The sequence below is a fragment of the Aythya marila genome (assembly GCF_965140915.1).
Source record: "Aythya marila genome assembly, chromosome: 2".
NCBI lineage: Eukaryota > Metazoa > Chordata > Aves > Anseriformes > Anatidae > Aythya > Aythya marila.
Window position 1 is genome coordinate 67,933,309 of NC_139043.1, and position 24,540 is coordinate 67,957,848.

The window sequence follows — 24,540 nt, forward strand, 5'->3', positions numbered from 1 at the left end:
AGCGATTTCCAGTCAACTCCTATGTTTCTTTTTCATGCAGCTCAGATCTTTCTTTCAGAGATTTTGTGTCTCAGAAAATTCTCATTGAGGAGCTGCTTATCATTGGATGGTCACTTATGTATGTGAAAGCTCAGCAAGCAAATCCCATGCACAATAGCATACTTGTGTGTTCCTTATCAGCGTAAGGACAGGGTCTCATCAATGTGATGTTTGGGTTACTCAAGACAACAAGCAGGTTTGAAAAACAAACCAAAGTGACCTCTGAAAGCATGACTGGTCAATTTAAAGCCAGATTAATGATTTCCAGTATGAGATGATCAACCAGATCAACCTTTATGTTTGCATAATCCAGATGGTGGTCTGGCTTCTAGGCACTGTCCCTGTATGAAGAACATGCAGAAGAATATTAAAACAGAGTAAGATATTCAAACCCATAAAATATTGATGTTTTAATCCATGATTGTGGATTGGTTACACTTCAGTTTTCTGGCTGTGTTTCTCTCAAAACTTGCTCAGTAAAGCCCACAAAGTAGGTGATTTTCCCCCAGATAAGGTCTGTTTGACCTTTTAGTTCTCCAGCACAAAGCTGCAACATTAAGCTGCAGACTTGCCAATGAAGGAGCTGCTGGAATAAACATTCCAGAGCTATTGAACAACTCTGGATATCAGCCTTCCTGATAAATGCATTGGGAGCAGTAAAGTAAGGCCACGCAGCATGCATCAGTTTGATACCTGCCAAAATTCCTTAGCCCTTAACAAGGATATCAAAAAGGTCATGTCTCTGATTAAAAACACATATTGCTAACAGTGGCAAAGTTATTTAACCATATTTTAGAGAGAAAGTTTTTCCCTGAGGTCAGTCTTGTGCATCACTAGGAGAACTGTGCAGGGAAATCCTGAGCAGCCCCAGACAGTTTGAATTGGCAGGGCAGAAAGTAAGCAAGCTTTTTCCTCCTTTGTTCATCTGTTTCATTGACCTTTTCTTTCAGATGGGGAAAAAAGGTGCTTGGGTCTATGAAGAAATACTTAGAACAAGGAAATCCTGGAAGTGAAGAGTCCAGCAATCGGGAAAGGCAAGAACCCACCAGTTTACTACAATGCAGGATTTTGTATGGAGATAGCCATTGTGGATGCACAAAGCTCCTGTGTTCCTTTGATTAACATACAGTAGGTGGAAGCCAAAAACACCAGACAATGGTAAGTTTCACTTTCTACGAAGTCAAAAGGCACTTTAATAGAAGCGTAACTGCCTTTTTCATGGAGCTCAGCAACAAAAATATTCTTTCTTAAGGCTGACTGAATGCCTGCTTTGTTCAGAAGTCAGGCAGAGCTCTCATTGTCAGGTTGGTCACAACCCATTTTAGCGCAAAAGCTAGGAGAGCAGACATCCTGGGCAGGCAGCAGTACTGTAAGCCTTGGTAGTAAATGCAGCTTTACTGAACACACTAACAGGAGGATTTTCTTTCAGAAAGAGGAGTGAGGCATCTCCCTAGCAAACCATGTCTCAGGGGAATTGTACAGGCCATTGAGTTATAGTGTAAGTATGACGATAATGAAGACGTGAGGGACTTGGTCCATCTCTCCATCAGAGGGAAAACTTTGTAGACTCTGCTGATCACTTTTCATATTCAAGGGAAATTTTAAAATGTCATCAGAAAGAATTCATGATCTTCTATGGACAAGTAGTAAACCAGAGCAATTCAAAACATTTTAGACCAACTAGATACCACCACTCTAAAACCTCCATGAGTTTCCAGCTTTGCACTCCTTGTTTGCCAGTTTTGCAGCACCCCTGCAGCTGAGCCACCACACAGCTGATGGCACTGCAAGTGAGGCACATAGGCTCAGGGCTGAGACAGCAAGAGGACGGGAGATAAGAAAGCTGTTGGCCTGCGTGTTTAAGAAGCATTTCTTCCATCAACCTATTATGCAAATATATAGGCTTGCCTTTGAATTACCACACACACTCTTTTGAAGTCTAGATAACCATAGAAGCAAGAGTCAAGTTGTGCAGAACAAAGCACATGTCAGTGCTAACTCTTATGCTGTAATAAACACTTTATCAGTAATGACACCAAATCGGAGCTCAACAACAAGTTTAACTTTTCTCCTTAGCTTTCACCCACTAAAGAATAGGCTCAGAAGCTACATCATTACACAGGTGATAGAAAAGATAAGGAAGTATGCTTATGATGTAATTACTTAAAGCATGACAGTCTCCCAATTATGAACCCGCTTCTAATTATCCCAAGTCTTCTCATTTGGCATGCACCACTTGAACATTTGTTTAAGTTGCTGCCAGAATGCCTGTCATCAGTAGGACAAGGTTGTGAGTAGAAACCTGAAGACAGGCTTGCATGCCTGTCGTTCAGAACTAGCACCATATTCACCACCCTAAGAAAGGTATTTTAAAAGAAAACCACAGTGCAATTTTGAAAGGTGTCTGGGTGAGAGAAATCAGACAAGAACTCAATCCAAGATTTTCACAACCAACATTGAAGATTTCTTTGCTTCTTACTGCTTTAAGAAGCATTTTCCATCTTTCAAAAAAAAAAAAAAATCTGAACAGCCCCAACCTGAAGGTTGTTTTCTAGCTTAGTTTGGACAAGAGAGAAGTTAGTTCTTTTTCTAGGGACACCTCAAGACCTGAGATCCAGCCTGACCCTCTCCATATTTTTTAGTGATTTCTTAACCTAAGCTCTTTTCTAGAAGCCATACTAGTTTAAGGTTTACTTCTTGACCTTCACTGCTTTTACTCACCCTCACCTCTTTACTCTGTAAATTAAAAATTGTGGGTCTTCTACTTCTTCATATAAGACAAGTGCATAAATAACCAGTAAAAACGTACCTCGTGTAAGTCATGTCAGTCATACAATTAAACATTTTCTCCTCCTCATGATGTATTTTACTGATGTATAAATCATGACTAAAAGGCAATTTAGTGCAGACAGGAATTTTACTGGGGTGCGGATCCTCTGGACTCATCTGGAAAATGAGAAACAATCATAGATGATACATCTTCCTGGGTACATGATCCACTGAAGCTAGAGTACTCCGTCTAGACTGAGATTTAACTTCCTCATTCAAATCCAGTGAAATAGGACTGCACTAGATGCAGTTCCATAAAACATTTGTGTTGGATTAAGGAGGTTTTTACAAAGCCCGATCACACTGAAGAAACCATGTGAACAGAATGGAGCACTGCCAAGTCACAGGAGCTGAAAGGTAGCCAGTGACTCCCTAAGTTCAGCAAGGCTTCAGCTGCACTCACTTTCTTCCTCCCATTAAGGAGAAACTCTCCCCTTTTTCCTAGCCAAAAGGAGTCTGCAGGCTCAGACATCCCCCGAACAAGATATATTAAAATCAAACACCTCCTCCTTGACTTCCAGCAGATTGAAGTACACAGCTTTAGTATTTTATCCCTTTGAGCCTTCTGCTGTCCAGAGCCACGAGATCACAATACATTTTCTGAAACACAAGATTGAGAATGTGCTGATTTCTACAGCACTCTGCCAGCTCCCACTATGAGGAATCCCAGTACTCTATTTTGTTTTATATAAAACAGCCTTCACTGTTTTATCTGCCTTGCAGTTCAGGAAACAAAGCTGACCCCCTTGGTCTGTGCAGGCAGCTGCATCACAGCAACATGCCCTTCCAGAGGACATCCTCCTGCAACACATCACACTTCTGCGCACACCTGCAGTACTTGTCCAGAGACTGTTTCTACCCGTGACCTCCTGCACAGAATCTCTAACATTCAGCTGAATATATATACCTTTCACAATTTTTAAGGTTTCCAAGCAATAGCTAATCTTAGATTCAGCATAATCAAGTTTTGAGTCAGGCTTCAGCAGTACTGTCCATCCAGACACTGGCAAGAGAAAAGACCCCTTGCCAAGGGGAGAGGGAAATCAGGATTAAAAACTGTATTAAAACCCACAGAGAAAGGCTGGGAGGGCTGGAACAAGTCCATATAAAGAGGGTGAGAGCTGACAATAGAGCACAGTATCTTTCAGCCATCTGTTTTGTTTTTTACCTTAAAGGTGCAGTAAAATGTATTTATACACAATTCCTCAGTTTACAAGGAAAGTGATTGCCTTATAGGCTTTAAAACGGGCCTCAGCTGAGCAGCAGTTCTCCCAGCCTGGATTTTGGGGATTGTATCTCACTCCATGAATAATACTTTCATTCATGGGGGCCATAGTTTTTAGTCTCCACTGCCAACTGACATAGATTTTGTTCCTCTCCACTGAGATACAGCAAGATGGAGGCCTGAAGTAACAGTTGCCTGAAATGTACCTAGTGACAGGAACATTCCGTGCAGAGTTTTATTTCTCCATGATAATTTTTAATGAACTTTGAGTTTCACATCCACTGAGACAGCAAGACAGAGTACCTCATAAAAAGCCTTGAAGAAAAATACCAAGTGCTTGGATTTTTTTCCCTTTAAGTACAAGCTTCTGAGTAGTCTGAACAAAGTAACTCACCAGCACACATTGGCCACCAGTGGTTTATCTAAAAGAATCCTTCACGGAAGCCTGGCCCTGGGAGCAAGTTCTGCATTTGCTGTTCATCAGAGCAGAAGTCCATCCTCATGGGATAGAGCAGTCCTCAGGAGGTGCTGGCAGACAGAAGAGCACAGAAAAAGCCTCAGCCTACCCTTTTGTTCCTGCATTCAACCCAGCAGCTCCTAGACTGCAGACAATCATAGGCTCAGAGCTGGCTTAGTCCTCTCTCCTTTCCTAGTCCAACCCAGTGCATTCCAGGCACATCCCAAGCTCTGCTCCCTTGACCAAACAGAAAATTTACACTTAGCAACAAGGATGAGAGTAGAAGGAAGAGAACATGGACACAGCTGCTGTTGGGTAACCAGTGCATTTAAGGGTTGGTCTGTTCCAGCTACAGTGACTTCTCATAGAATCACTCAAATATTGTCTTGTCCAGTCAAAGATACCCTATAGATGCTGTGTTTCACCACTGTGTAGGGTAGCCAGTGTCTATGTGGCTCACAAGGACTCGTGAAAGAAGTTACAGCGCATCTGATGCGGTCAAAGTAAAGGCTTATTACAGCAATACAGAACCATTTTACATAAACCACACTTCAAATGTATCATCACCATTATTATCCTGTTGGAGGAGGTAGATCCAGAACAGTAACCTAAATAGAGATAAATACAAAAGCTCTGGACTAAGCCAACGCTAACTTCATACATGTATTCAGGACAGACTTTTTCCAGAGTCAGAAGTGATGAGACACCAGACCCCATTTTGGTCTGCCTGTAGCAATTATTACTCAGTAAAATGAAGAGGAAAAACAGAACAAAACCAGCCTCTACCTTTCACAGTTTCTCTAGCTTACTGCTAACCAGAAATATTCACATCTTCACAAGAAATACTACTTCATAGATTCTTTCTTTTCTGGATATGTTAAGATAAATACAGTAAGGCAGGCCACCCTGCAACCCTTATGCATGTGTGAGCAGATCTATTCAGGTTAATGAGGGCCAGCCACAACACCTGCAGGGCAGGCTCACACTCCAGGTAAACATTTACCTTTGAAAACAATATCAAATTGGTTTGCCCCAAGTGACCATAAACATTTTCCTCTGGGAATTCTGTTTTGCTGTTGCTTTTTGTTTGTTTGTTTAAAAGAAAAAACACAGGCAACTCTCTACAAAATACCCTTGTTTTAGGATTAAAGTAAATAAAGCTCAAAAGGTATCTAGTATCTACTGAAATCCCACAAACACACGCATTTCTTAGCCACAGTACTAGAACACCATTAAAGAGCACAGATATATCAGTTTGCCTACAAATGACAATGGTTTTGTTTTCTTGCTCATTTCCCAGAATATTTTTTAAAGAGCCTTATTTCATTTTATTCTTCTTCCTTCTCTCACTCATGAGATTTCCTTATGCTCATGATTGCTTATTTGGCATAGTATTTTGTTGCAAGAGAACAGCCAAGACCCACATGCATACATAGCACAGACTTTCCACTTGAGGAGAGCTAGTTTTTACAGTTTATAGATGGCACACAAGCTAACTTGCAGGGTGAATAACCTTAAGCATAGAAACATTGAGAGGCAGTATCTGCATGCAGCATTTTGTGAGCCAAATCAGAACCACATCATCACCTTTCATTTCTCATAACTCTTGCACCAGACACCAAACCCAACATTACATCTTGAAGTTCACTCAGTTACTGAACCTTAAAAACTACCTTGACTATATACAGCTGGGCTGTTAGAGGGATCTACAACATCACTAGCTGTTGCACCCCAAAGGATTCCCTTGCTTAAAAGGATAAGGAAAACACAAGAGGTGGTTTGCCCCAGGCTCTACTTGAGAGCTTAGAGGCAGCTCCAATTCTGTATTTTTCCCCCCCAGACACCCAGACCTCTTCCCTGCCCTAGTATATTTCGTGGTTGAACCCAAAGCCATTTGCCACCAGTAGAAAGACTTACTCTTTTCACTGAGTCACAGCTCTTGCCTTGTTGTTATGAGCTCACCACGTTGGTCCACGATGAGCAGCAGAGGCACGCTTCCTTCAGTCATACCAGCTATGGCTGATGGCCATAACCAGATCAGTCTCACCTCACTAGCCACAGGTATGCAAACCTCAGTAGCTACAGACACCTGGAAGACAAAACAGTAGCTTCCTTCTATACTACTCCCTGCCCTTGTTTATTCAAGGACCTAATAAGAGATGACCATGGCTATTTTCTACTTAAAGTCATTAGTTAAACAGCAATTGATTACAGATGGAGAACAGTCTTCATGTTTTATTACTGATGACTTGTTTCCTGGCATTTAAGGACAGATGTAGGTTGGCAGATCTGTTCCCTCAGGCTGTAGATGGTGCAAGGTGTGGCTACGCTCTGTGTTTACAAGCTATTATCACATCTCATCGTGGGCTTTTTCAGGTTCTGGGTATGTCAGCAAGATTTAAAGGCTCTGTGTGAGGGAATACGAGAGCAGTTTGGTTTGTCTGCTATCAGTCAAGGATTGCTGACATGCTTTAATCTATCACTTCTAGATTTTCTATGAAGTAGTTGCTACTTTTTTTTTTCTCAACGGTTTTCAACAGACCTCAGCAGCCTTGAGCAGAGACTGGCAACAAGGCAACTAAATGGACTTTTTATTTCAGGTCTACCAGGTAAAACACAGAGAGCCCAAACCACAATACTGAATTCAGCTGGGTCTTGCTGCCCTCCCCATGCTGCACCAGGCAATCCCAGGGCAACTGTTCCTACAGTAACAAGGATCCAAGCTCAAAGTCTGTCAGGCCCATCTTTCTGCATTAAAACTGAGATGTGTGCAAGATCCTACTCAAAGTTTTCTTCTGGTGCCTATTAAAAATGAGACCAAGCTAATTGAAACAATCAGTGGGTATTCTACCAAGCAAATGTCTTCAGAAATCTCTACTGGCTCCCTGAACACAGCAGAAAACAGTTCAAAATACCACTGCTGAAGCCTTCTCTGCAGCTTCTCTCTCAGATCCCATTCCCATCCTATTTCCCAGTTCTCCGACTTCTCCCCTTTGCTCCTCAAGTGAGAGATGCTCTCCTGACTCAAGACCCCAGGTCACCATGCTGCAACATATCCTCAGTTTACAATGATTTCAGCAAACAACAGTGCTGGTAGTACTCTGTAGGACTTGATTCTTGGTGTTTAAATATGCGGTATACATACAGCTATTGTTAGAAGGTAGTGGCAGATCTTTTGCAGAGGGGTCTTTCACCATCTAACAGAATCACAGAATCACAGAATCACAGAATTTCTAGGTTGGAAGAGACCTCAAGGTCATCGAGTCCAACCTCCAACCTAACGCTAACAGCCCTCCACTAAACCATATCCCTAAGCTCTACATCTAAACGTCTTTTGAAGACTTCCAAGGATGGTGACTCCACCACTTCCCTGGGCAGCCTGTTCCAATGCCTCACAACCCTTTCAGTGAAGAAGTTCTTCCTAACATCTAGCCTAAAACTCCCCTGGCTCAACTTAAACCCATTCCCCCTCGTCCTGTCACCAGGCACGTGGGAGAACAGGCCAACCCCCACCTCGCTACAGCCTCCCTTGAGGTACCTAAAAAGAGCGATAAGGTCGCCCCTGAGCCCAGCTCCCTCAGCCGCTCCTCGTAGGACTTGTTCTCCAGGCCCCTCACCAGCTTCGTCGCCCTTCTCTGCACCCGCTCAAGCACCTCGATGTCCTTCTTGTAGCGAGGGGCCCAAAACTGAACACAGTACTCGAGGTGCGGCCTCACCAGAGCTGAGTACAGGGGGACGATCACCTCCCTAGCCCTGCTGGTCACGCTGTTCCTAATACAAGCCAGGATGCCGTTGGCCTTCTTGGCCACCTGAGCACACTGCTGGCTCATATTCAGCCGACTGTCCACCATCACTCCCAGGTCCTTCTCTGCCTGGCAGCTTTCCAACCATTCCTCTCCCAGCCTGTAGCTCTGCTTGGGGTTATTGCGCCCCAGGTGCAGGACCCGGCACTTGGCCTTGTTAAACTTCATGCAGTTGACCTCAGCCCATCGGTCCAGCCTATCCAGATCCTCCTGCAGAGCTTTCCTACCCTCAAGCAGATCGACACACGCACCTAACTTGGTGTCATCTGCGAACTTACTGAGGGTGCACTCGATGCCCTCGTCCAGATCATCGATGAAGATATTAAAGAGGACCGGCCCCAGCACCGAGCCCTGGGGGACGCCACTAGTGACTGGCCTCCAACTGGACTTGGCTCCATTCACCACGACTCTTTGGGCCCGGCTATCCAGCCAGTTTCTAACCCAACGAAGCGTGCGCCAGTCCAAGCCAAGAGCAGCCAGTTTCTTGAGGAGAATGCTGTGGGAGACGGTGTCAAAAGCCTTGCTGAAGTCAAGGTAGACCACATCCACAGCCTTTCCCTCATCCACCCAGCGCGTCACTCTGTCATAGAAGGAGATCAGGTTCGTCAGGCATGACCTGCCTTTCATAAAGCCATGCTGACTGGGCCTGATCGCCTGCTTCCCCTTCAAGTGCTGCATGATGACTCTCAGGAGGATCTGCTCCATGAGCTTTCCTGGCACTGAGGTCAAACAGAGCTTCTCTACTTTGTCTGACAGCTGGAGTACATAGGAATCACTGTATTTGATTCCATATGTCCGTCTGCTCCAGAACACTGGATTTGACAGGCAAACAGCTGCCTTGCTAAGACACAAATAGTTTCCACAAAGGGTAAGTTTGGCCCTAACTTCCATGAAGGTTACAGGTGTCACTTTGTGGCTTGAGATTGAGAATTTATGGCCCTTCTCACACCTACCATAAAGCTATCAAATATCTGCTGGTTCCCAGATTACCACCAGGACAGATAAACCCGCCTGACAGCTCCTCTTTCCAGATTCTCCTAGCTCCATGTGACCAGTCACTGACCCTGACCCTGAGCCTTGCCATCCTCACTTCCCACCAAAAACCCCAAAGTCATCGTTTCAGAAATGCTGGTGATGGCAGAAGTGCACTTACCTGTTTCTTTACATTTTTTTCCCCAAACAGAAAGATTCAGGGAAAACATTTCGAGGTCAGTTGCAAAAGGATTTCTTTAGTCCCATTTATAGCAGCTGATTTAGTTAATGCCTGAAAAGGATTGTAGTATTTTAAATACAAAGCTTCATGTTCTGCTGACCCTCCCAAATGTCATGTTACATTTCAATCTAATATCTGATTGGAGACCCAAATTCAGATCAAATTTGCAACAGGTAACACTCTGGATGTGTTTTCCAGCAAATCTAGTGAGCCTGGCTAAATCCCCTAGCTTTTTCTTTCACATGGCTCTTTTCTATCCAATACCATGATAAATATCAAGTGCCACAACTGGATTTTTTTTTTCTTGTATTATTTCTCACTAATAAACAGCACTCCTTATTTCTCAAGAGTAAGGACTATATCTGATGTTACAATCCTAACAGTTTGGTAACATGAGTGTATATGTTAGCACTGCCTCCAGTGTGAGCTTGCACAGTGCTATGGCATTTATCATCTTTTTCAATAGCATTGTGATCAACTTGTCAACTCAGATTGCAGGAGTAGAGACAGTTTTTGTTCTTAAGCAGCAGGACTGCTGGCAACACATTGCACATGTGTTTGTTATTTTGTTTTGTTTTGTTTTTGTTTGTTTGTTTGTTTATGCAATATCATCTGCAAGCTTTTATTTTAGATATTCCTTCCCCCCCAAAAAAATGTGGCTATACTTTCTTAAGGGTCAGAATAGGGTCTACAGTAGATGATCATGACCTAAAACTTCATTGGGAAAATAATAAAATAAAATAAAATAAAATAAAATAAAATAAAATAAAATAAAATAAAATAAAATAAAATAAAATAAAATAAAATAAAATAAAACAAAATCCATTTGTAGAGAAGGAATAAAGAAGCTGTTGCAAATACAGGAAGGTTAATGTATTAATCTTCTGCTGGCATGGCACACTCTGGGAAAAAGGCTAATTAAAAGGGATTTGAGGAAGGTCATCTAGGAGTGCCTTATACTGAGAGCAGTGGCAAGAGTGCTGGGTTATCAGTGATTTTTGAAAGTTCTAATTAAAGTTCCAGAAAACATAAATTGTACCAAGAAATTGAGTCTTTGAACTTTGTCTACACTAGAAATACATAGAAATACACTCTCTACATTAGTTCTGCAAGTACTTACAGCTTTAAGAAACTTGGAAGAGCAAAGAGTGTGGCTCTATTTTCTCTATGACTAAATCCTGCTCCTGTAAAATATGTATGTAATGACTTCTGTTTACACCAGTGATGGGAGTAAACAGCCTGATGAGAGAACATGGCAAAATACTGCTGATTTTATCAGCTGAAGCATGTGATATGCAGGACTTGTTTCCCAGGAAATCAAACTATTAACCAAATTACAAAGCTAAAATCCCAGCTCTGCCCTTCTGACAGCAGCAGGTACAGATTTAGACAAAACCACATGTTCTCAAGCTCTTTAGTTTTAAAAATGAGACGAGAACGAGTCCAAGGTACCTCCATCTCCTGTAACACGTGTCTCCATTTGGAGACATTGCTGTGCACTTCAGACACAGGTGATACAGATGCTTTAATTGAGGGGGAGCTGCTTTCCCTTTCCCAACTTTGCTGTTGTCACTGGACATTGCTGTTGTCACTTTGGCATTACGGTGTGCATTTAATTTATATTTTGAATTACTGAAAGATGATGACTAGTTAAGTTCATTGGCCATGAGGTTCATGACCAGGTCTGAAACAATTCCAGATCTTTTCAGAGCATAGGGTCATGGGTAAGGGGTTTGGTTTTTGCTTTGGTTCATTGCAAAGAAAACAGTCAGCTACAAAATTAGCTCTGCAACCATCCCTGGTCTAGATTCATGGCCTTGGCTTGGACCCATTAGTGGCAACAACTACAAAAGAAAGTTGAAGGGAGGAAGAAAAAAATAAAATAATTCCATAAATTCCAGTAGCTCCTGGGGAAAAAAAAAAGAAATAAATTGACCTTTATTATCTACTAACTTCTAGCTCTAACACTTTGCTCTGGTTTTTGTTTTTAAAATACTGTTGCTGGCAGAATGGAGTCCAAAGAGAAAATAGACTCTGGAAAAAGTGTGAGACTCTGGGGAAACAGTTACTTACTGGCAGTTTCACAACTGCCCCTGCACTTCTAATGAAATTTCATTCGTCAAATTCAGTGCAACTTGGTGACAAGCCAAGATTATTCTGCCTGCCTTTTAGCTCAAAAACATCCTTTTGGTCTCCTGCTCCTAAACAGTGCCTTTAGTTCATTTGAGAAGCCTTGAGAGAAAAAAAGAGTTGCAGCTTGTAGTTAAAAGAGCCAATTTCAACTTCTCGTGGACATGTCTTCTTATTTTAATCTGAAAAAGGATTTAAAATTTTGAATCAGCGTAAACACCATGTGTAACAAAACATGCTTCTCACCAACAGTACTACAAAAGCAAATATATTCAACTTTGGGGGAAAAAAAAAAAAAAAAAAAAAAAAAAGCACAACTGGTTCTGATTTTATGTGGACTCACTGTTTAGGATGAAGCCACCTAACAGGATTTGAGACTGAGCATCCTTTCAATGCAGGATGAAAGCTTCTAGAGGGAGGAATAGATCTTACTTAAGATGTTCTTGAGATGTTCTTAAATGTTTGAGGCCTGGTTTGTGTAAATAGCTTGCATTTCCAGTCCAGTGGCAGATAAAACAGTTAAGTTATTTGACTTCTCCCACTTAATACTACTTTAACCCACTGAGGCTTTTTGTGTGCAGGTCTTATAGTAGAGCTGTCGATAAAAACAGTCACAGATTTCATTTGGCCTTATTGCAAAAGAATGAAAAAAAGAGTTAACACAAACTGATCTCACTTCCCTCATTGTTAGGAAAACAAAAGAAAACAATAAAAACAAACAAAAAATAGTGATTTATTTTAGATAGTCTGAATAGCTGTAGACAGAGAATTGAAATATGGCAAGGAAATTGCCACCCTAAACAAGCTCCTTTGAGCAATTTGATTATTTTTTTTTTCTTTTTTTTTTTTCCCTCCTGAGCTATGAGTCTTTGGAATGCACATACCATTGGTTTACTTGGTAATGTGCACAAAGAGCTCTTCCTGAGGTCCTAAAGCCTCTATGTACCCCAGAGTGGGAAAATGAATGTGAAACTAAGAGGTAGAGCCCGATGGTTTGTCTGGGGCAGGCTATTTGTGACTAAAATACATGTGCTGTCACACATACAATGGTGATGTTTTTTGCATTTTCCTCTAAAATTCACATTTAAAGATGAATATAAATATAAATCAAATACCACAGTTTGATGGGATGAGATTTGTGGGGGTGATTTAGACAACTGGCATGTTCTGCACAAAGCCTAAAGTCTGCATCCTGGGAACCCAAACCTCAGCCTGGAGATTCTGAACCTCCTTCTCTCCCATTCAGCTCCAAAGTGCTTGGTGTCTAATGCATGCTAAATACTGGTCTTACATTAGGCCTCTTCATGAAACCACCCAAAACCCATGCCCAGGAGGAGGCTCCAAGGACTGTGCCTCTCTTCTATCAAAAGGCACCGTGGCTAAAGCTTATTTCTGGGACACAGGGAGCACAAGATTGACACCCTGATTTGTAGCAGTAATGAATTACATTCAGTTCCTTTGGGTTTAATCTTACAAAACCAGGGTATAAAGAAGCTTCATGAGATCATCTTATACAAATTTTTGGCCAGCGGCAGGATCAGATATCCCTAGGTTAACCCCAGCAAGTGTTTATCTAACATGCACTGGAAAAAGTACATGTAGAGTCCACAACTACATTCACATATCTGCATCAGTATTTTATACTCCCATAACTTATCTTTCTGTCTTATGGCTAACTAACTACTCTTTACATCATACTTGTCTGCTTTCTTACTCTCCCATTATGCACGAAAGAAAATATTGACTTGATAAAGAAATAGTGAAATTGCAAATCAAAGTTAAACCTTCTAATTGAAGCTAGTAAACAATGCTACAAAGCAAAATAAAGGGGAATTACTAAAAATAAGTCAATTCTTAGTGCTGTCATCATGTATGGGGCCTCCATCTGGAGCTGTGCTGTGGATGTGGCAGCTCTTTGTTTATTTTGAAGGAGTAAGTTAAGCAGTCACTCAAGGGTGTGCAGGAAAAGCCTGAGGCTGGAGATTACAACTTAGCTTTCTAATTAGACTGGAATGAAAATAGGTCTAAATCCATTGGGTATACAAGATAAGTTTGCATACTTAGTAATTGATAATAATTATGGTTGCCTACAACAACAGTGAATGCCTAGTTGTTATTTTGTTACTAAAGGCAAATGAGTAGGGTATTCATTATACCTAAGCTGACGAAACTTTTTAAAAGAGTCCACCGCAACAACACTCCAGGCACAGGGAGAGCTGTTATTTATCTGCCAGCTGGTCACTTGTTGTAGGGGTCCAAGGAACTAAACATTATCTGAACAGTCTAACTCAGTCCTGCCTAGCACTGTACTTACTCTTGAGAAAGTGATGGAACAGTCTGACTGTCATTTCTTTACATAGAAGAAATCACATAAAAGTAAGTGAGATGCAAAATACTTGAATATGGACACAAGCCACAGGATAAATATGTGTTAACTCTCAGCCACAAAATACCTAAATACTATCCTACATGTAGCTGTCTAGGGAGGGAATAGGAAACAACCCATGGAATTTTTGATAATGGATGATCATCAAATGATGGTCCTTTTTGTTGGGTTTTAATTTTAATGATAAGAATTTAATATGCAGGAAAATGAGAGATTTTCAGCTGTACAAGTAGAAGTTACACAAAAGTGCTACAAAAGCTATGTCTTGTTAGCTTGTAAAGAAGTAGGGATTTGTAATAACATGTATGCTGAAAGCATTAGAGCAGCCATGAATATCCCCTTGCACTTACTCCCTCAGTTCCTAATGTCAGGTACCTGTGCAGCCTATGTCAATATGCAACAGAACAAAACAGTACTTTGGGAATCAGAATAGTTTGGTCTGAGTCTATCTTTATATATGTGTGCTGTGGGGTGTGTGAATGCCTGGTTTCTGAAGGAAATGAAAGCTTAAGGGTTAACAGACTGTGTCTGAGCCTGTGAGTATTTCTTAGGAAAGTTCACCATGTGCATGGATGACCATTTATCTGAGCTTAAGAAACTCTTGACCCTTGTCTTTCAGGGAGCCACAGCTGGTAGCGCATCCACAGCCTAGTTCAGTGAGATGAAATACCAAGTTATCTGTGAAGTCACTGGGGTATATAAAGTAATACCACCAAATACATTTCTTTGCAAAGCAGAAATTCCCTTTCTGAGAGTTATGCAGGTGCAAGTTGATTTTGAACATTGAAAATATTGGGGATTTGTCAGGGACTTTGCAAAAGAAGATAATCTGTTTGCACATAAGAGCACCCCTGCACACTTTATAAGCCATCTTCTTTCTGCACTTTTAGTATTTGGGATTAAACTTTGGCAACAGATATGATGTGCATGTCTGGGAGGTATTTAACTTACATGCATTCTCAAAGCAACTTGCTCAGATTTCCAAATATTTAGAAGATTCTTACATGTTTAAAAATACCTTATTGCATTTTGGTGGATGAGTTCCAGATCTTACTGTGTCCTGTAAATGCTTCCAGATACCCCCTTTATGGCAGCCTGGATTTTAGACAAGGTTTTATTAACAATAACAAGGGTATGTCCTTTACAGCGCTATCTGAAACAGCTCGAGAACTGTTTTGATAGGTTGTGGGAGAGAGCCTTAATTTTGTTTCACTAAGCTGCATTAATAAACTGCTTCACCTGTAACCAAAGCTATGGTGAGTAATAAATGTGATGTCTCAGTCTTCTAGAGGATGGTGTTTGCAGTGATGGACACTCATCTAAAGGATGGCCTAGAGGAATGAATGGTGCTAGCAGTCTAAACACTCCCTGGAAGAGGGAGTAATCTTCAAGAGATCATATTCCTGAAGGGGTGTAAAACATTAAATATATATAGAGAGAGAGAGAGAAAGAAAGAAGAAAGAGAAACACTTCTCTGTTATAGAGATTTTATACTCTCTCACTTAAAAGTGGCAGAAAATACTTTTAAAAGCTTAGAAGGAGAACAGAATAAAACACTTTCAAATAACATCTGTATTCTTATCACAACTGGAAATGGGGAACATCCTGAGACTTTAGAAACCCCACATTTTCCCCCTCTTTTTGTGTATGAGGGAAAATTGAAATGGGGTGGAAATCCCCCAAAATACAAGCATGTTATTTCTTTCCCCAGAAACTAAATAGTTACATAGAAATGAAGGTCCTCTGGCTTTATTTTAAAATCTGCCAGCAAAACTTAAACAATTTCACATAAAAATTTGGTTTGTTTCTTTGTTTTGTTTTTCAATCTGCCTCAGTATCATTATCTGTGGTACACAGATGGTTTTGAATACACAGAACTTATTGCTGATGTACAATAATCCTCAAAATACTGTGTTCATTTGATTCCACAGACCAAAAATCTGACACAGTACAGTCAACAGCTAGGCAGTCATTAGGAAATATGTGAATACTATCCTACCTGCCTACATTTTTAATACCAGGACAACATCAGTAGGGCAGACAGTACTTACAGCATGAAGCAAAAGGAAAAGAGAAAACATTGTCTTATTGTCTTAAGGGCCTCCTTCAATAATGAAGTAGGAAACAGTTAATTTCTGTAAGGTTAGTTTGGCTCGTGTAAAAGTAACATAAGATATTTGAGATTAAACAGTTTTATGTCCTAAAGTAGAACCTATTTGTCAATCCACAAAAAGAAAGAGCACCATACAGATATATTCCCAAAACTATATGCTGCTTGGATGTGAGTGGTTCATTTCCAGAATAAATGAAATTTTGCCATTTCTAAACTAAAGTTATTTTAGTTGTTTAGTTCTTGCCTTTCAGGACAAACTCAAACATTTTATATTCACCCTTCAAGTCTGCAGTTGACATCAAATGGGGCTTTATTTATATTTCAGATCAAAAAAGTTTTAGGGGCTATTATTGAAAAACAGCAATAATTTTTATTCCTCACTCAAAAGAATACTTTTTAAATTCGAATCTCCAATTTAGCCTTTCCATAATCAATATTACATGGCATAAAATAGGAAATAAACATGTCAAATACATTTCACAGTCCTTTTCCTTTAAGGTGTTTGCTGCAAAATTACATACCATGTTGATCAACACAGGCACTCAGGTCAGACTTGGTTACTCTTTCTCTACCAGAATATTTACTTCTCTGTTGGACTTACAAAAGGAGACAGCAAATTTAAGATGAATGAGATTACCCAACATCAGTAAAGAAAGACCAATGTTTTTGAAGCATGCAGTCAGTACTTACTGACTCTGCTAAGGTGCATTCACTGCATTTAAAAACAGAGGAATATTTTACCATATTAGTTGTAAACAGGAAAACTATAAAATGAGTATCTTTACACGTGGATATAATTTGCACACATGCAGACATTTTAGCATTCATTATCAATTAGCAAATAGATTACCAAAAGCAGGAATCTTTTTTAGAAGTTACATAATCCAATATTTTGCTGTTCTTACTGGAAACATGTTGGCTGCTGAGTAGCACCATTGAAATCAGTGATGGCACTTCACAAATGAAATAGAAGTCCTCACAAGAGAGAGTTTTAATAATCTGGCCTAAGGACTTCCATAAGAGCGATAGCTGCTGCAGTTATCGCCACTTAAATGTTTAAATGCTTTATGAGCATCCAGGTCCCCCAGTAGCCTTTGTTCCACATTAAGCAAGTTAGACTGTCAGTGTAATGAAACATAGCTAAATGCTTGTAGAATCAGGTGGGCTCCAAACCATTAAAATAGCTTACTGGAGTGAAAGATGCGGAGCAGCAGCAAAACCACTGCCGGCTTGGTGAAAAGGTCAGGGACATCTTCATCTGTATTTGGTATTCTTTGAACTTAGATAGTTACTCTACAGAGAAAAATGACAATCACATGCTCGTGCATCAGATTGCCTTGCTGTTAAATGGGGGAGCTGGCACATTAACCACAAGACCATTAGTGTGAGCACATTTGAAGGTCTTTCACTGTTGCAGGAAGAAGTTGCACGGTTAAAGAACAGGGCTGCAGATATCGTATTAGATACAAATATCGTGTACAGCCATGGGTAGTTTTGGAAGATGCACTGTGAAAATTCAAATAATGCTAGCTTTTAGAAACTTTCCCTTGTTGAATGTTATGAACATTCCAGCAGACCTGAGGCTATGTTTGAATAAAGAAAGAGCTGAAAAAAGTATCTAGTTCCTTTAAGTAGGTTAGTGCAAACACTCCCTGAACTAGCCCTTTTGCAGTCGCACAATACTGTGTCTGCCTTTACTCAACTTACTCAACTTTTTTTTTCTTTTTTCCCCCCATATGGGCCAAAATTTTGCAGTAATATCTTCCTTATGTAAAATGCTGCCTTCTGTTTGAATGTTGAGAAAATACCTGAGATCCATCAGCAACTACTGTCTCTCAAGTCATGTCTCCTGCCCTACCTGCAGAATGATGGGCTGGTCAGGTCAGAAGCCATTTTGACACAGTTGTGCACCCCATTAAAAACCCACATGAAGTCAAGCCCAAAAGCAAATCATTGTGAAGCCTTTGCTTCACACTCAAACCAGATTTATTAGGAAAAGAACCTAACCCTATGGATGATAATTATTCTTTAAACATTTCATAAATAGTATGGTCTGGGTCATTATTAAAATGTAATACATATTATCGCTCTAGTAATCTTTTTCTTGAAATGAAATCATGATTTGTAGCTAGGTGGTGGTTTTAGGGAAGGGTAACTTTTTTCATAATGGGGCCTGAGATTGGGAATTATGCAATAATCTCAAGAGCTTGTCATTAAAGATCAGTTTACTAATTGGTTGGCCAAACATTTCCTTAGAACTTCTCTTTGGTAGCATTTTCAAACCATTATCTTGAGGGATTCTACATCATATAGCTAATTTTTCATTCTCTAAAGAAAGATGGAGACATGATTTCAGTCCTAGCAGTAAAGAACGCATTGCTGGCTACATTCAGCAGTTCCATTTCTGTCAGGTGTGGTGCCCTTGCAGATTGACCAAGAAGCATTAGCAGGCATTAACCCTCTGGCTGACAGCAGTGAATATGGCAGATGCTCCTAGGGCACAGGTGGATGTTTTAATTGCACAGCTGTGCACATCTCCTTGTCATATCAGGGCTAACCCTGGTGCCTGGCACAAGAGACATCAAGTGCTTGCCACTGCACGGTAGAATGTCACAAACATGGTGACACTTTTTTCTTCTCAATTTATTAGCAAATCTATCAAAATCTATCAGGAAGGAGGACAGAGAGCCTCTGGTCCTCATGCATAAAGACACATGGACTTCAAAATGTGTAGTCCTTTTGGAAGAAGCTACTGCATCTGATTCCCTCCCATCATTCAGTGCAAGGAGCAGGTGTCCCCCCTACATTTCTTCCACATGACTCCTCCATATGAGGAGTCTGCTAAGCATCTTGTAACTCAATGAGAACTGCTTACAGAAACTAGCTCCCACAAGCACAGTGAGGCCCTTTGCAAACTCCAAAGCTGGAGGGCTCAGAGTAGACCTCCTAAGCACTGGCATGGAGTTAGCAGATGTTTGGCAAGCAAACAGGTGCCATATAAGTATTCCTTTTATGCTGCAGCTTTGTGGATGTGAACTCCAGCCAGGATGCATAGTTAGGTACCTGCCACAGAGGAGGAAAGAGTCAAGATTTATCACAGTAGCACATTCAATATGAGAGGAAGCCAAAGCAGAGTAAGCAAGGACCAGTTGTACTAAGCACTGGAGTGAGAATCATTGCTGTGCATGTCTCCACTTGGCAATGTGGTTAAAACTGCACACACAGTCAGCGTGAACAAGGTTTAGAAAGAAAGGCAAAGTTAAGTGCTCTCAATAGTATCGTGCCTAGCAGCACCCACAAAATGTCAACACTTGTCACCACTGGCACTACACAGCAAATTTTCTCAGAGTCCATTTTGATGCAGCTCTGCTTCACAGCCTGCAGAACAGGAAAACCACATCCTTTCTGAATAGCGAGCATATGACCTAGAAATTCTCAGCATGAGGTGTGATTTCACTGGAAAAGACAGAAAGACATTTTGAAACTGCAGCTAGCAAGATAGACTGCTGATGCAGAGAGGTTACTGAATAAGTAATGGATGCAGAGGTCTTGTTTTTAAGCACATTACAAATTAGTAGAACCAGAAAACAGCCAAAAGGACTGATTTCCCTCTACTATATCCTTGTCTTCTGTGCATCTTCCATCAAATGAACAGGCTTTTCAGAAGTCTTGGGAAAAAAAAACACATACAGGCTACTTTGAGCACGGAGATGCTTGTCTGCAATGAATCATTTTCTGTTCCTTGCTGGACCAGGGAAGAGGCCATTCTCTGTTTACAGGATAGAAGTGACAGAGGTCATGGCAGCCTAAGCGAACAGGCTGTGACAATTTTACAATGGATGAATTTTTATTGGCTGAACCCTTGGGACCAGCAACTGGCCTGGATTTTTGTACTACTATTATTCTGACGACCAAATTTCTTCCATTCCCTGAATTCCTGGACCAAAAATTTACCTGGAAACAGCTCAAATGTATTTGGAAGATGTGGTGATTATTATTTTATACATTTTCTCCTCCATGTCTGGTTTCTGCCCGATGAAATGCATTTATGGGCAGGGAAGATGCAGGTCTCAGACTCCAACTCAGTTTTGCTGAACCAGGGTGTTCAGATATCTTGTCTGTGATCCCAACAAATATTCAAGGGTTAGATTCAAAAGCTTTGGGCACTCAGCTCTCAGCCAGCTGCACAAGGGTGGGCATAATGAGATAGGACCTATTGGATACCCCTGCCCTTCTGGAGTACCTGGGATGCCCTAAGATACCTGTCCATAGACTCCATGCTTACAAAACCCAGTCCCATCCCTGCTAGACCCACTTTTGAAAATCCAGACCTCAAATGTTCACATGCCTAAGCTAACTAAACCTCCAAATGACTTTGCTTTTAGAGAAGGAGAACACAGTGCCAAGAACAGGGGAAATACAGCTTGGCGCTGTTTGTATTGTCACAACACAGCCAAGGATATGCTTGGGGAGATTCAGCAAAGACAGCAACCCCTTTGAGCAACACACATGCCTCCCTATTGAGGCATCCTGCTGCAGCTTGCCAGCTCTCCCTGCCCCTCAGCTCATGGCTGCCTGTACCACAGCTGCTGTGCTCTTCTTGTGTCATCATCCACAAATCACTAAGTGCCTGCATTTTCCTACCTGAAAGATGCTGCTGCTGATGTTACTATTCCACCTCAAAGAACAACAAGCAGTTCAGAGACTGCTGACCTACAACGTACACCAGAGAAAAACCTGGTAGCTGAGTATGCAGTAATTTTTCTTAAATGCACGTGATTACATGATCAAATAGGTGTATTACATCTCTGCTATATATAGTTCTATGGCAATAAATATTTAACCTCTGCAGGATTTTCTTTTACCCAGTTTAACCACAGTGTGGACAGTAAACCACTGACAGACTAATGTATACAAGCTTTCCCTTATTTTTGTCTGCACACAGCTAAATGAAACACCTTTTTCTCTAGTACTTCATTTCTCATGTCTGTCATGGTTGTGCTCCAGAAGTGGGTTCATATTAACATCTCAGCACTTGTTTTCTAACCTCACCTGGTACAAAAGTGCCACACTCTGCACTTACCTCATTCCTGAAACCTTGAAGGGGAATGAATGATAGGGCCATAACTAGCAGCAAAGAATTTCAGAAAAAGTTCTCTAATAAAATGGAACCATATGAAGGAAAACAAACAGACAAACAAACAAACAAACAAAAACCTCCAAATGAATTTGAACAGAAATCAGCCAACCTGAGAAAAATCAGAAATTGTTTGCAAGTAATGAAGACAGAAGGAAGCAAAATTCATCAAGATCATATTTACTACGAATTAGTCAGTCAGTTCTCATCTTTGGAACTGAACAGTGTTACAGAAAGACAGGCCCTTGAATAGAGAGGAGGAAGTTGCTGCTTTGAAGGCTAGACTCACTTCTAAGTTAAAACTTCTCATATCCTGACAGATTTTTCCATATCTAACTACATCATTCACGGCAAGCATTTGGAATTCGTCTATATGAATTCATCTACACGTAGTAAGTCAGAATTATTACCCTACACATGCGAACACAACTGTCACCTACTTCAACATAAGCTTTATCAGCTGGACTGGTCCCAAGAGGCAGTAATGACCCATAAAACTGAGCAGCTTTAGTACAGCATGTGCATTCCCAACACCACCAAGATTTTGCATAAATCAAAGACAGATGCAGTCTTTAGCATGTATGACTACTTTAATGAGTTGTTATATCATATGTATCTATTAAAATGGCATGCCTGACATATTTTAGATATGGGGGCATCTACTTACGTAAATGCATACTTACTTACAATACATCCAAAGTCTAGAACCACAACTGTATAAACATGTCACATGTGGGTTTGCTTTTGTTTTCTGAAATGCAGAGCAAGCTCTGCACTAAAAACACTAAAGCAGAGCTGAAAGCTGCCCAGGGCCACAAGTGGAAAAATGCCTCTGCATCAGGCATCTTTCATTGTATCACTGCACAGAAAAAGCTGAAAAATATAGACACACTTTTTATTTACCCAGATATTTGAGTAAAGTAGCGCTAAAAGCAAGAACAGATGAAAACTCACAAGTTTTTAAGGAACTCAACTCTTTTTTATTTTTTTCTCTAAAGAGTGAAATAATGAAATAATCTGTGTCGTTCTCAAAGAGCAAGATTGAAGTCAGCAAACAGAGCAGCCTCAAAGCCTGAGGGAACAGGGCAGAAGGAGCAATTGCCGCTCACCATATGAATGGCAAGCAAAGAGAAAAGCAGACCTGACCTTTCAGGGAGACCTGGAAACAGCCCTGAGAGCACTGGTCATTAAAACAAACCAAAACACACAAAAAGGCATTAAGACAACCTCACTCCAGTAGGAAGAGGAAGTGGTTTAAGGGGATTAGCTCCAGAAAAACAAAGCTCCACTCTTCCTCATACTCCCAAGGACTCCCAGAAATACTCTTCTGTAGCACTGATGAGGCTATGAAAATGTACAAATGTTGGCAACCACTCAATAAATGATAGTAATGGGAGGTGGCATCCCTGGACCTCAACCAGATAGCAGACAATTTTCTCATTTTCGTGGTGTGTCAGATTAAATTTAGCCTTTAGTGCTTTGCTTGTGTTGTGCTGTTACAGAGCAAAACGCAGAAGAACATTTAAACCTTACACTGACTTTGACCTGCAAACACAAACACCAGCCCACAAAAAAATAGTGCTGAATCATTTCTTTTCCCAGCTGTGACCTTTCTACCCCCTTTCCCTTTCATGTCTGTCCATTTCTTCATGAGTGGCTCTCAAGCATCTATATCACAGAAGCATTTGAGAATATTTGGTAGATTTGTAGTTGAGCTACAGGGAAGTTTTCTCAGCCAGGAGCTTTTCATGGTGGGCAACAAACATAGCTCCCATTTTCTGACAGTGTTTCTTCAACTGTAACAAACTACAACATCTGAGTATCCTGTTTCCCAGGAAACATTTCAAGATTTTTTCAAACTGAAATACCTTGAAATCTTGGGATATCACAAACAAACACATGCGCAATGCAGTCATGGATATCAACTAGACAACAGTTTTGCCTTGGCACTCTAAGACTGGGATATCTGGCTGAGTCTTTTCCATCTTGAGGCTAAACAGATGAAATCTCAGAGCCACAGCCACACCTGAGTCAGTTTTGCTAGGATCAGGATTAATTATACCTCCTTGATTGTCCACTGAAAAAAAACAACAGCCTTTTCAGCTGTGCAAAGCCAACTCATCAATAAGCTGAATTTCAGAGTGTGATGCTTTGCTGTGTCAACACAAGAAATATCAATCCCTTGAGCTTCAGAATTATTCAGAGGTTTGGGCTTTAAAATGGGAGTTATTTTATGGATTCAAAACATGGCTGAAGGTAAAGTCCATGAAGTTGGTTAGTTGGTTATCTGACTTCAAATTTCAAATCTGAGATCAGCTGAGAAGAGTTGTAGAGATGGATGAGAAAAGAGAGGCATGAAATTGGAAACAGACAATAACAGTTCCAGGTACTTTAGCTATATGGGGACTTTTGGAGAACAGGTATCAGTATGACTAGGTACTAACCTAGATCTGAATTAGTCTGAGTTAGCATGGGAGAACAGATGTAAAATACTAACTACTTCTGCTCAAGCTGGAAATGCCAGAAAAATTCCCTCTGCTTGTAGTATTTTGGCTCTTCTGGGTTCAATATACAGTGGTAAATAAAAACTAGGGAAAATCCTGAAGCAGATCTCCATCCAATCATCATAAATTTGAGAACATATTGCATCTGTTGCAAACTTTGTGGGCGAGTTGCATGGGAGATGGATGCAGGTAGAAAAAAAAGCTAACTTCTCAAAACCTTCAAAAAGATAACTTCCTGGGTCCACAGCTTTGTTGTACAAGTGGACAAAGACTCACCATGGATCCAGTTCAGTGAAACACATGCAGAAGTAAAAGCACTGCTGAGTATGAAGGGCCTTAAGAACAACATGCATAAAGTTAAGCACATGTTCAATTGCTTTGTTGAACACGGGACATAGGTTTTCATCCCTAGCAGCCATTTCCTGTTTGTATACCCTTTTCACGGAAAGAGAGAGGAAGAAAGAGGGTTGTATAGCATGATATTTTTAGATAGATTTTTAATGGAATATTTGTTAAGCTTTCTTCCACCCCAACTCTCCCCTGCCTGCTGTCTGGGTTTTGTATGTGTGTTTTTAATGGTTAGCAATGCATCACAGTATGGCTGCTGTTTAAATATTTGCCTGAAAAAAATGTAGTCTGTACTTAAGAAAAGTGGTTTGGCACAAACTGAACATTCTCAAACGTCCATTTGCCAGATGGATCAC

General features: G+C 40.7%; 1 protein-coding gene across 1 annotated transcript in view; it reads left to right on the plus strand.

Annotated features, from left to right (window-relative positions):
- The window catches only part of NEDD9 (neural precursor cell expressed, developmentally down-regulated 9), a 97,957-nt gene that overhangs the window by 26,091 nt on the left and 47,326 nt on the right, over window positions 1–24,540 (plus strand). Inside the window, exon 2 of the mRNA XM_082753575.1 lies at window positions 990–1,197. Coding sequence (XP_082609701.1) covers window positions 1,195–1,197 — 3 coding nt within the window. The 5' untranslated portion in view covers window positions 990–1,194. The remainder of the gene's footprint in view (window positions 1–989; window positions 1,198–24,540) is intronic.